Genomic DNA, 13,827 nt, shown 5'->3' on the forward strand with positions numbered 1-13,827 from the left:
ATGGCATATGGACTAGAATCTACACAAGAGGGAGGGTTGGGTGCAAACTACAGAATGCAAATACGTGTAGGTCTAATCTGTGTAAATGTTAGAATTTATAGTCATGGTATATAACTGTATCGCAGTAGGCTTACTGAAAAGAGAGAATGGTAAAAACTACTAGATAAAGTTGGGGCTATATACAATAAATTATATTACATATAATGTTAAAATCCATAAGGGACGGGTTTTCGATAACCCTATTTAGTTCCTGAAATGTTGGTGATAATGTATTCTCAAAATTTAAATCATACAAAACAAATATTAATCATTAGTTGTTGTTTTTTTTTTCAATACAGGAAGAATATATTTAAAAAACACACACACAAGAAGAACGATTTAGGATCGACCAACGGAATAAAGAGAAATATCGGCTATGATGTTGCCAGATAAGCAAAATAATACTTAATGTAGGTTGCACGACAATATCAATATAACGTGTAAATAGTATGATGGCATATGTGGTTTATGACTAAACAATTTAATAAAAAAACACGATTGTTTGGAAGAAAAAGCAGTACATCGTTGTATTGGTTTATCAAAGGCTAGTAAGCATACAACGGGGAATGCTGAGATTATTTGATCAATCAGAAACCCCTTTTTATATCATCTAATTGAAATTGTGATATATTCTTGTTCTCTGTCATATTAGCATACAATTTTTTTAATTAACACTTTGCAGTAAATATCACCGCTTTTCTACAAATATGAAATAAAATCAGTCGTATATAATGCACGACGTTATTTAGTGAATGTTTCAAATCGTAAACACGAAGAACTCCTTGGGCGTTTCATCGTACAGTTGTCAGTACCTCAGCTCTCATCAATCTCGTTCAGCTCTCTGCATAATTCTCGTGGGGGATATCTGTTACTTCTTTGACTCCCATAATTTTCGGGTATGTGAAAAGTGCGCCTTCGATGTTGTGATCACTATAACAACATTGTTGATGGGAACAAACGAAAAGAAAAAATAAGGAATACTTGAGTTATTTGCTTTTTAGGGGGGGGGGTCACTCTTATATAAACCACACGGCAATGAAAATGTAAGTGGTAAAAGTGTCATTGTGTGCGATAAAAAATATTGAATTCATGATTCAAATTTGCTCCTTGGCCTTTGCTCTTGCGACAATGATATTGCTTCGTTCTACATTCCACACACTAAGCGAATGACCAACTTAAACCTTGTGTTTAACACTTTACCCTATCTTAACTCTAAACTTACATAAAACCCTATTTAAACTCTACTACTTTAGCCCTGTAAAATTAATCCCAGAACAATTGTTGCATGAGCAAATGCCGTGTCAACTAAAAGGTGTACAACTTTGCTGCTTTATGCGAATCATCCTCAGCTTTTAAATAGACTGTGTTAGACTTGAGGGCTTGGAATTTGTTAAAATCAAAATGAGATTAATGTAGCATGGTACTGATATAAATTCTTGACTATGTGCTACGAATTTATAAATCAAAATGGCCTACTTACGTTCAGGTAAGAAGATTTCTGCTGACTGTCCTAGTCCAGCATTTTTCAAGGCTAGATGAAGCTCGTCAATCTGTTGACTTGGTCGAACCCGGCGCCTCCACTTTCGAAGCATCTCCATGGATAACTCAGGTTGGTTGAGGTATTTCTTTGTAGCTGATGGAGAGAATCCAAGCTGGTAGGCAAGGGACTTCAATTCTTTCGGTGATCGGATTTCTTCTGCCAGGATCTTTAGAATGCTGTCAGGTACACACTGCAATTGACCATGTCTACAAGTAGATGGAATAGTATGTAAATTACATTAACCACATTTTGGTAACATTCAATGCATTTATAAAGTTACCTAAGACACATTGCCTGCTGTCGATAGATATATTGTAGTATTAACCGTATCAGACATCTGAGCAGGGAAACTATAATTCAGTATTGCCTGCTTATGACTGTGATCAAATGTTTCCAATTGTTTATCCACGGACCCAATTTATTGCCCTCTCAATGAGAAAATGCGTGGAAATGTAGCAGGCAATAAGGCAGAGCTAACAACTGCGTACTCTACGCGTCAGCATACATGTACATGTCCCAATGTTAATCAAATTGAGACAACGCTGGATCCAGTGCATCACAAGGCCACAATGTCTAATTTTGATAATGATAAAAAATATTGACAGGCTTTTCTTTCGGGGAACATAATTGGCCTTAAAACAACCATATTGCCCTAGCGAATGCGTAACATATACAACGCGTACAATGAAAGCTATGTAACGCGCAACGTAGACCACAATGGCACTCAACGACGCCATTCTGATCTACACGTAACTTGCAAGTCAACGACCAAATTCAACCTTGATAGTGATGTAAATTGTTCAATCAAATTTCTCCCTCTTTTTGTTGGGGGGGGGGGTTAGTTATTAATCATATTGCATGTCTTTATTTTATCGAATGCCCAAAATGTTCACTATTTAAAAGGTGTTGATTTTTACCTACTTGGTAAGAAACGAGCAATTAGAGGACCGACGGGTTAAGTTCCTCTCCGAGAAACCTGGTAATGAGTATGAATACCTTTCCAAAGGGCACTCTAGCGCACGAAGTGGAAATCGAACCCGGGTCACTGGAATCTAAAACCCCCGTTCCCCGACTGAGCTATCGCGCCTCAAAGTAGACCAATATTCCCAAATTCGCCCAAACTCTTGGAATATTTCTGGTTTTCCATTTTGAGCCATCCGATATAATATAATTGTTTGATATCAGTAAAGAACCATCGTTTACCGAATTCATTCGAAATGATATACCGAAGTAAATTATTCAACGGTAACGTTATGAACTTACGAATCCTTTTGATCTCGTGTATAATCTGGTACATCTGTATCAAACAACGAATAAGAAAGCAACATAAAGCTTGGAAAATTGAGAATTGAAAAGTATTTCAGACATAATCTTTTAACAGAAAGTAACTACACTACTTTAAAATATGTTGAAAATCGGAATCCCCACATCGTCACATAGCAAAAGAGATGAATAAAAAGATGTGACAAGGGGGAAACATTTGACCTAATATAATAATAATAATAATAATAATAGGCATTTATATAGCGCCATCTATCTAGAAATATTATATTCCGAGGCGCACAAGAAAAGAAAGAATGAGAAAGTTTGGATGAGTGTCAAAGTGCCAATAACTAATACTGATAACTAATACTGTTATCTTAAAGATAAGATTTCAGTTTGGATTTAAAGGTCTCCAGTGATTGTATAATTCTTAAATTTAATGGCAAATTATTCCAGAGAGAAGGTGCTGAGGCAGAGAAAGCTCGTGCACCATATGCTACACGTGTCTATGGAGTCTTAAGAAGTTGCTGGTGTGATGATCTCAGGCTTCTAGCTGGTGCATAAGGCGTGACAAGGTCTTGTAGATATTTTGGTGCCAAACCATTAAAAACTTTCCAAGTGAGAAGAAGTATTTTAAATTCTATACGCTTCCGGATTGGCAACTAATGTAACTTTTGGAGAATTGGTGAGATGTGTTGATATTTTGAAGTACCAGTTAAAACCCTGGCAGCTGTATTCTGAGCATACTGAAGTTTATTAACATTGCGTGAGGTTATATTAAAAAGAAGAGCATTTCCATATACATGTATACAAGCAGTATAAGGGAATAACTGCCAGATATAATTCTCTCGCTTTTCGAAATAAAATAAATACAGCTCATTTCCCGTGAACAATTTATTCTTCGATCGTATTTGAATATGTGGACAACATAGAATACAAGAACGATAATGATTGTTTTTTTCTACAGAGGGGAGAGAAGAAGGGGTGTCAAAAATATGTGGCCCATCAACATAGCGCGTTTACAAGTACATTGTATGTCTTAAGAGGTGTTACTTAGAAGTAGAGTTAGATTTACTACTAAATTTGATCATACATTTTTTTTTACTTTATTTAATCACGTAAAAATGCTGATTTTGTTTCATTCATGTGTTTACCTTCTATTGACGTCTCGAACTTGCTTTCTGCATATATTATTGACCCTTCCTGAATGGTCATCTCGACTTTCTTCTTTCCTTTCTCCTTGGGAGTGAACTGAAGCTCGAAGTCTACATGGTTGACCTTTCCACAAAGTATACCTTTAATCGGTATCTTCAAAGGTGAGTAGTAAGATTTCATAATTGAGTTATGAATTAAGAAAATTAGTCATTATGAAAAAAGGGAGATCCAGAAGGAAGAGAAGAACATAATTTCTTCAAGATGCCAAAACCAAGATAATGGTAAATATACCAATAATAATCTTTGTCACGATGAATATCATGATGTTTGGATGATTGATGATAATGATGATGGTGGCTATAATGATGATGATGACAATGATGATGAATATTGCGATAATAATGGATGGTGATGATGATAATTATCATGATCATGATTCATTGTTAGCGATGATGAAAATCGTGTCGATAGAATATTGATAATAATTTTAATGATGGTAATGATGGTAATGATGATGGTAAATTGGTGATGAAGATGATAATGGTGATGATGACTATTGTGATGACAGTGGTGATAATTATGGTGATAATGATGGTGGTCCGGATATAATGATAGTTCATGAATAAAAGAATAAAAATTCCCATCAAATTGGTCAGCCCGACCTCCAATTATTAAATTCCTTCCGTGACCCATGCGATGGTGTGGGCATTTGACAGTTGGAGCAGTGGTCAAAAGATACATGAAAATAAAATTATATGCTCTATTTCAAACTTTGCACCCGACAGGTTTCAATTGTGCATGTTTACAGTATCTCTAATTTAAAGTCAATTCCATTTTCATTAACTACTTCTGTAAGTGTCATTTGTGAAAGAATAAAACGCTCAATAACCATTCAACCAATTTAGACCATATCGATACATAACGTTAACGTACAAAAAAGTGCGTTAAGGGATAACTTAGCCAACGTGTTAGCTAGGGAACTCATTTGTCTACCTTCGGGTAAATTGACTTTTATATAAGGATTGTCTTTCATTATTCAATTTCTATCAATTCTACGAGTACAATGTTATACAATATAATAATGTAATATACATCTACTATTGTTAGACATCTTCCAACGCACATTAGCATGACAATCAAATTTGACAAAAATTATCACCATTCTTTTGAGCCTTGCAGTTCCGATGCGGCAAACGATTCTTAGGTCTCTTGTTGTTGAATCTATATAGAACTTTAACTCTTCCATGACTTGACAGTAGGCGACAGGCGAACACTTCTCTGATCTCACTATATCCTGAAATCAAATCGTGTGTAAGGTGTTTCCTGTAAGTCTATTTACAGTTTCTGGAGTCACACCCCCCCCCCAAAAAAAAAGGCATGGCACTTTTTTCAATCAATCATTACATCATAGAAATATGAATGCCATGGAACGGATATATTTGGAGGATATAAAATAAAAGTCTGCTTTATTGGATAAATCTTGCGATTTTATAAATCCTTAAAATGATAAAGGTTTAAGGAACAGGCCTAATAGGTGCAATAAAATGTGGATAAGAAACGAAGAGATTATATGTCCATAGATGAAAATTAATAAAAGCAAAACGACATAAAGAAAGAAATGACAACAAGAGAGATAAAGAGCAAGAATAAAAAAAAACTATCATAAAAATCACAGAACGAATAGAAGAACCAAGTATAAAGATGAAGAAATCAGAATTCGAAGAAAATACAGCACAGATGCAACCTATCATTATCCTTTAAAAAGGGATAGAAACACAACCAATCAATCAAGTTTGTTAGAGTACACGCTTTGCCCCGGTCTTTGAGTCTCAAAAATAAAGGCCAACTTAGCCTTCGTGAATATCTTTTAATATTTCCGCAACAGATTCACTAGTGAAATAATATACCTGTACATAGTGCATATAAGGATGCAGTATGTAAATGCGAAGAGTTGGATTCTGTGTAGGATCCATGACTACTGGCTGAAAAATTGAACATCTTAACTGGAGTCCCCGGAAACTGTTTGATGACAGGGCAAACACTTGTAGATGCCGAGTGAGAAAAGTTATCTCATTTCTTGAGATTTTGGATGTGGGGTTTGTCAGGCGTTTACAACCGAAGAAACCTTTGAATTGAAAGAAAAAGGTATAACATTACTCAATAAGATCTCAAAATTTAAATTTTTCAATAGTTCTCAATTTCGCTTAGAAGGCGGCCCAGATAATTATTGAAGGCTCCATCAATTTATTCCAAAATTCCAAAGAGTGCTTTCCTTCCCAGCAACCACTTTCCATTACTTTAGAGATATTTACTTATATAGTACTCAAACTTGCATTTTCTCTATGCCAAAGTGTCAGCAAAATACACATTACAAGATATATGGTTTATTTGTTATGATAGTTGTTTATGATATTGAAAGCTGCCAGTAGAGGTCCTAAGTAGGAGTGGTTGTAAGCTGGTAAGCGCAGAATCCACTTAATATAGGCGTCGCCGATGTTAATACAGTCAAAATAAATCCATTGAGGCATTTTTTTGTATGTTTTACGCGCACGATACCTCGCCAATAATACCAATGGAAAAATCTTCCAATACCTTAAAGCATTTTAGAATCAGCGACGCTTTTCACATTTGCGAATAAGCATAGTTACCTGGTCCTGTTTTGGTGTAGAGGATAGCGGGGGAGTCATCTCTACGAACGTTGGGGTTGGTACAAAGCTGTACTACCACCGTGGCTGGCTTTATCAGTTCTTGTGTGAGAGAAGTCTCGATGACAGGAGTAATGAGGACTTCACCCTGCTGTATAGGTATTCTAGGACTGTCCTGCGTTCGAACTTGAAGTGTTGCCACGGATCTCATCCCTTTCGGTATGGCTCCTTCAGGGATAGTTACAGTGATGCCTAGCTTATCCAGGAGCAGTTTCACTCCCCTATGATCCACGATTCCATAAGAGATGAAAGGAGGGAAGTTAGATCCCATGGCTATCAAGAAAACGTGATAATATTGCATTAAGAAGATGGCAGTACATGTAACACTGTGTAATATTAATTGTAAATGTACTCGATCTCGATTTACTCGACCTATTTCGTAAAGTCGAAATCGGTTTATTTTGCAATTTGTCTAATGGCAGTTCGTCCAATATCCAACTCGTCTATTATGATTTTGTCTACCATCAGTTCGTCCATCATCCACTTGGTCTAAATGCAAATTTGCCCACTCACAATTTCGTCTAATAACCAGTTGGACCAATAGCCATTTAGTCCATACACCATTTGATCTAATTGGACTCAGTGTTTATTGTGCAAAATGAATACAAATCAAATGCATATTAGACCAACTGGCCAAAGACGAAATGTTAATTAGACGAAGTGATGATTGGACCAAATGGTTCTCAGATGAAATGTTGATAGATGGAATGGCATTAGACTACATGAAAGAAGACTGACCATGTGGTGAGTGGACGAGTTGGCAAATTTGCAAATTACCGTTAAAATCATCATAACTAATGAAAACTTGAGATTCTCCATGATTTCGTGATATTGGGCAAGGAATTGAGCCTATAAGCTAGAAAATGGCAGACTTGTTAAAATTGGGATGTCAAGATGATGTTCGTTCTGTATACCTAAAAATGTAGGTCAAAACAATAACCAAGTTAAAAAGAAATATGCGCTATGATACGAATGACTAAAATTGAAAAAATTGCGATATTAGATTTGACTTGAAATTTACCTTGGATAAGATCAGCTTTGCTTACGGAAACGTCTCTGTTCTGCACCGCAAAGTGCTTTAACAGGTCTCCAAATATTTCAGAAGCTTTAAGAAACGCCGTCGAAACCAGAAGTGTTCCTACAGGTTTCTCTGAAGATTGCCATTTCGAAGAGCTTTTATTCGTCGCCCTAATCTGTTGTTCCTTGACAATATCACTTTATACCTATTTATTGATATTATGTTACAAATAATTTTCACAAAAATACCTTCTGCCATCTTGAGCACGGCATCGTTGAAACGAAAAGCCTGAGCAACTTCCAAGAGTCTCTCTCTAGTTCCGCCCTGGTCAAGCCATTCTATTAACATCTTCAGAGCAATACGGCGGATCTCGTGGGCATGAAACGTCACCACACCACTGATGATCTCCACGAGAATAGACGCTTTTACGTCTATTCGCTGACACAACTGCAGTAGCTCTCCAGTGGATTGTGGGATTTTGGAGATTTCCTTGCGACCTGTAAAAAAGGTGCGGTTTTTTTTTGTTTAGAAAAATAGCCATAATGTGACTTTGATGAGTATGTGTATTAAAAACGCTCGTGAATTCATTTACCATTTAATTGCTGGAATTATTAAATGATTGGTCGATTAATCGAAAAAAGAGAAAATATATGGTGTTTACATGGAAGCGTGTTAAGTTATATAAAAATAAAGGTCCTGATAGATCATGTCCAACAAAGTGTTAAATTATATCAGATAGGATGTGAAAGTCTATGTAGTAAGCCTTGCAACTACATTTGAAAACGCCTGTTGAAATACACCCCATGGAGTAGAAAAGGTATGTACATTTCATTGGGTCAAGAAGATCCACTGTGTCTGTAAATTCCTTAGAGACGCCCTCGTAATGTATTAGGAGTGGATTATTAGTATTATCACTTTGATATTTGTCGTCATTACATAAGTTACTTATCGTGCTGCGTATTCGCTTTGAAGGTACGCTTTTGTTTTGGTCGTAGAGGGAGCTATTTAAAATAAATACTTCGGTCTGTCAACAGAAGACAAGATCGGCAGGAAAGCCGAACAAAAGACCTGTGGTATCAATGGGCCTTTGATGGCGGCCGTTCCCTTGATGACAAGGGAACGCTAGGCAGAAAAGTTGAGGCTAAAACCCAGAGGCGAAAAAAAACGACAAAGAATGCTGCATGGACTTTTGACATGGCGCAAAGATTGTTAGCGCTTTTTAATAACACATAGTAAAACTGGTTCCAGTAGAATAGCTGTCAATCTTTCAAGGATTTCAGGAATAAATCGTTGAGGTCCTTAAAGGACAAGTCCACCCCAACAAAAACTTAATTTGGATAAAAGGAGAAAAATTTTAACAAGCATAACATTGGAAATTTCATCAAAATCGGATGTAAAATAAGAAAGCTATGGCATTTCAAAGCTTCACTTCATTTCACAAAACAGTTATATGCACATCTCGGTCGGTATGCAAATGAAGAACTGATGACATCACTCACTATTTGTTTTATATTTTGTTATATGAAATATTTTTATTTTTTCGTCATTGTCATGTGAAAAGAAGTTTCATTCCTCTATGAACACATGGTATTCCATTATTTTAACATTTTGTGGTTCAGGCAAGGAGGTCCTCATCGTCAAATTCGTAAAAGTTGAAATATTGTGTAATTCAAACAATAAAAAACTAAATAAATAGTGAGTGACATCATTGACTCTATCATTTGGATGTAACTGGCTCGTTCATATAACTATTTTGTTAAAAATAAACGAAACCTTGAAATGTCATAACTTTCTTATTTTAAATCCAATTTTGATGAAATTTTCAGCATTGTGCTTGTCTGATTTTTCTCTACTAATCCAAATCAACATTTTTCTGAGGTGGACCTGACCTTTAATGCTTTCATCTGTCCAAAATTGGTTAATTGAAGAAAAAAAAATCGCTGAAGAATATTAACGCTTCAGGCGAGATTAAATCCCACGACGGGAAGTGAATAAGAACTTCGGTACTTTGACGCTTTAACTCAAAGTATCCCATGTATACTCCATCTGTGGGGACAATTTTGTTTCAACTGTAATTAAATGTTATATAGCTACTCTTTGATTCAACATACCTGCTTTGGCATTTAAGATGTTGTACTCTGAGAGAAGCCGAGTGAGCTTTTCTTCCCTTTCTTCCTCTTTTAAATTTCCCAACCAACTATCGATGACCTGCAATGTCGCATTACGAATCACTGAAGGGCTCGATAGATCAATGAATCCAACAATGATATCATCACCAACACGAAGGGCTTTCCCGAGATCACGTGCCAACGGTAGACTTGTAACTTGAAGAGCGATGATCCTTATTTCTTCTTCTTCTGGTTGCCCACCATGTAGCTGGAGGTCCTCAAGATACTCTGAGTTTTGCGTCTCTGATCTTCTACTTGAACTGTCATCTAAGATTATGCATGTAATTTCAATTCAAGTAAAGTTGTGTCAGAAAGTACACCGACAAGGATATTTCATTAAATTTGTTTAATCTTTGGGCTATGTTCAGACATGTCAGACGAACCATTTGCATGTATTTTTAATACTTTATCATGTTTATATGAACAAATCATGAAATGTTAATTGGAAAAAAAATAAAGTTCACTTGAATTGAATGCAATATTGGTATGTCATTGTGCGTGTAAATATATTTATGATAATAATATGTATTACTACTGCTACTACTAATAATAATAATAATAACAACAATAATAATAATATGGACAATAATCATATACATGTTTTGCAATCGCTTTGCACCCTATTATCGGGGTCAAACATGTGACACTCAAAATCAAAGCGAGGACGTTTACGGGGATGGTTCTTTTTATCCCTTTCAAATGGCCGCAAGATTGTTATCTTCAGATTATACAAATAATGTACTATAAATGTTTTATTATTTGTCTTGGTTATTCTAAAATATGACTTGGTATAATATTATCATTTTAAGTGATTTTTTTTTCAATTATCCTGTTTTGCCATATTTTTTTCCAACTAAATGAATTCAATTCCTTCTCGTTACCATGACTAAAACTTGTGCGTGTATTTTTTCCCATTATTCTGTTGAATTTTGACAATATAATCTTTGCATTAATAGTACGGTTAAGCAATAAATATGATAATGATAACAATAAATCATAATTGTAATACTTACAGCGATACCAGTATTAATAGCTACAATTATAATCCTATTCTCACCTACACCTATATCAAACATCGACTCGAACATTTCAGGCTCACTATGAGTTTCTTCTGACCTGGTCCTTTTTACATGAATTTTCTTTGGTTGATGTGAAACATCTTCATCTGAAAAAAATACATGATTACCAGAAATGTGAATAAAAACTAAATAATGGTATTCCTTTTTAACCATTGATCACATTAGATTGTTAGAGTTGTATCCACGTAGTTTTATAATTCTTTTCCAGAGTCAATATTGTCTTTAGGTTTTTAAAAGCATTGTTTAACATTAAGCTATCAAATCTTTGTTTTTATTACCTTCTTCATTCTTCACAGTTGTAGCTGACTGGACGGACTCCCAAACACGTTTCAAAGTCTTCACAGCTTCATCTTCTGAAGTTTGGGATGCTTTCCACTCGGAAAGCATGTGAATGTTAGCATCTCTCCTATTAAACAAGCTCTTATGCTGAATGTGTTCGAGCTCTCTTTTGGTTAGACCAAGCTTTTCTCCGATCACGAAGAACTTGTTTCCTTTGATCTTCCGGGAGAATTCGACAAGGAACTTGTCCGAGATTTCGCTGTTGAAAGTGAAGGAAATATTTTTTTCAAGAAGAATACATCAAAAAATCTATTAAAAAAATTAAATTCACATGTGATTGTGGTATGTACGCACATTCAATTCAAAACCTCAACGCTAAAAAGAAATCTCTCTGTTCCCAGCGAAATAATGACGATGATGTACTGATATCCCGGAAAGCTTCTTGTTAATAATAATAATATACAAGTAATAGTAGTGATAATAATAATAATGATAACTATAACACTGGTATTAATAATAATGCTAATGATAATCATTACAATATTTGAAGGATGATAACTATGATAAGTTTTCTGGACGACTCAAACTTTTGTAAATGTTTTCTTATATCTGCTTATACATGGGTAACTTATTTGTTTCTTTGTTTTATTTTGTTCATGCATGTCTAATTATACCAGTGGAAAACAAATTTCTTTGTAATCAAGTTTGCAAAGACAAAATAAATATCTTGTGTATATCTCTATCAGGTACCATTTTTCGTTTATGTTCCTGATATCTATCAAATGTCCCCTTTATTAATGCCGTAACTTCATATCAAAAGTGTCTTCGTTTTCATTGTAAAACAACTTTTTATTTCGTTCTTTGATGGCACAGCTACATCGATTGTTCTATTTGTGATTCTCTCCATCGATCGAATGACAACATGATCAAAATAATGTTTGTAGCAACGACACTAGGCCAACTCATCACTGACTCACCCAACAGAGGAGATATCTTTTAGATGTAGATGAATCCAAACAAGAAGGTACATGTGGAAAACAAATAGGAAGGGTTAGAGGTTAATTCATCTGTGGTTACTAGGCATGGTATGATAAAATATGTTCGTTCCAACGTGCCTGATATGTCTCTGGAATTGAATTTGGTGGATTTTGTTACGGCAGAGGTATTAAATCATATAACGCTTTATTGATGAGTACGTGACAGGGATTTTGCCATAAGTTATCCGATCTGTAACATATAGTAAGAAACGAAGATTAAAATCCAAGATTTAAATTTATATGTTAATCATGATATATAAACAAGATGTAGAAAAATATAAACATAATGTGATAAGCCATAACGAGTGTTTAATGACTTTTTTATTGAATTTCGTGCATTTTTAAGATTTCTAGAAATATTGAACGAAAAATAAAATGACAAATTGGTAAGTTAATAGAGAGCAAACCTAATTCTAGGTCTTGGGTAGAAGACTCCAAGGATTTCATGAGTGAGAGCAGGATTTTCTTTGCTTCTTGACCAGAGGGTTGTGTTTGTCGCCATTTTGTTAGCATGTCATAGAAAGCCTGCTGTCTGTCTCGGAACCGGTTGTATTCCATGATGTCTAACTGTTGAACTCGGAACCCAAGAGCGACTCCTAAATCGTAATACTGATTTACTGTCATCTTGTCAGCAATGGACTGGACATCAATATCCTGGAGGTCACTCCTTGATATTTCGTCAGCTACCCTAGAAACACGATATATCAAATAAAAGATTGTACTTTTGGTCAAATGTAAATCAGTTATTAATTGATTGTTTGGCGTAATCCAAAGTTCGTTTTTTTTTATGGGACATCTTCGGCACTTCCATGACGGTGAGCCCCGCGAGCAAAGCTAGACATTAATTGCGTAGCATATAGTTTCATAAATATATGAATACGAAGGCAGACCTTAAGCCGGTTTTCGTTAATCAATGAAATGGATATCGAATCTATGATTTAAGGTTCACCATTTTTATGGGTTTTACAAGAGAGTTGTATGAAAGGATATAACAAAAGTTAAACGTATAACTTACAGGGCAAATGAAGAAGGTTGTACTGAATACTCGGTAACAAATTCACCTGTCGAAACAAAAAAGTATATAAATTACAAATCATAGTACTTGGTCACTTGAACGATGATTGATAAACAAATTAGGCGTTTTGCGTCGTCAGCCCCAAAATACCAGACAAGTTTGAGAATTGATGTTATTAATAAGCTTGGTTGGGTTACATGATTTACATTTCCTTTAATAAACTATTTCATTCAAATATCGAAGCATACATAAACCGAAACATTATTTTGCGTTGTTTCTTGTGAAACATGATAATTTTAATAATTGGCGTGTAAAGCATTGTACGACGTCACGACATCAAGCTCTTCGCGGATAATCATATTTCCATTATTATATTGAAAGTGTAGCAATGTTCTAAGATTCAACGCCAAAGGCAGTACCATTGACCAAACCTGCGGCTTGATTTCATACAATTCTGCTTTCCAGGTTGTATTAGTCTCCATCATAGATTACAAACAATTCATATCGAAAACAATAAATCGTAATAAAG

General features: G+C 35.2%; 2 protein-coding genes across 2 annotated transcripts; both read right to left on the reverse strand.

The window, feature by feature from the left end:
* Positions 1-359: 359 nt before the first annotated feature.
* LOC121416612 lies at positions 360-6,108 on the reverse strand. The gene is made up of 6 exons (XM_041610101.1): positions 5,905-6,108; positions 5,157-5,291; positions 3,997-4,150; positions 2,843-2,876; positions 1,520-1,785; positions 360-969 (listed from the first exon to the last, which is right to left on the reverse strand). Exons 1-6 carry the CDS (start codon positions 5,968-5,970, stop codon positions 908-910), a joined length of 717 nt encoding a protein of 238 aa, XP_041466035.1. The 5' UTR covers positions 5,971-6,108; the 3' UTR covers positions 360-907.
* A 511-nt stretch (positions 6,109-6,619) lies between these two features.
* Positions 6,620-13,780, reverse strand: LOC121417760. Its single transcript, XM_041611493.1, has 8 exons — positions 13,749-13,780; positions 12,691-12,971; positions 12,224-12,239; positions 11,246-11,505; positions 10,946-11,053; positions 9,832-10,155; positions 7,969-8,217; positions 6,620-6,975 (listed from the first exon to the last, which is right to left on the reverse strand). Exons 1-8 carry the CDS (start codon positions 13,778-13,780, stop codon positions 6,620-6,622), a joined length of 1,626 nt encoding a protein of 541 aa, XP_041467427.1.
* Between the last annotated feature and the right edge of the window lie 47 nt (positions 13,781-13,827).

The sequence above is a fragment of the Lytechinus variegatus genome, chromosome 6 (genome assembly GCF_018143015.1).
Source record: "Lytechinus variegatus isolate NC3 chromosome 6, Lvar_3.0, whole genome shotgun sequence".
In the NCBI taxonomy this organism is placed as follows: domain Eukaryota; kingdom Metazoa; phylum Echinodermata; class Echinoidea; order Temnopleuroida; family Toxopneustidae; genus Lytechinus; species Lytechinus variegatus.

Bases quoted from the DNA above. Each gene is read 5' to 3' on its own strand.
- LOC121417760 (XM_041611493.1), bottom strand. From the start codon at position 13,780: ATGGAGACTAATACAACCTGGAAAGCAGAATT. The intron at 12,972-13,748 runs GTATGAAATCAA...TCGTGTTTCTAG, and splicing joins ACAACCTGGAAAGCAGAATT to GGTAGCTGACGAAATATCAA. The intron at 10,156-10,945 runs GTGAGAATAGGA...GCATAATCTTAG, and splicing joins GATGTTTGATATAGGTGTAG to ATGACAGTTCAAGTAGAAGA.
- LOC121416612 (XM_041610101.1), bottom strand. From the start codon at position 5,970: ATGGATCCTACACAGAATCCAACTCTTCGCATTTACATACTGCATCCT. The intron at 2,877-3,996 runs GTAAACACATGA...TGTTTGATACAG, and splicing joins GTTCGAGACGTCAATAGAAG to ATGTACCAGATTATACACGA. The intron at 1,786-2,842 runs GTAAGTTCATAA...ATCTACTTGTAG, and splicing joins ACACGAGATCAAAAGGATTC to ACATGGTCAATTGCAGTGTG.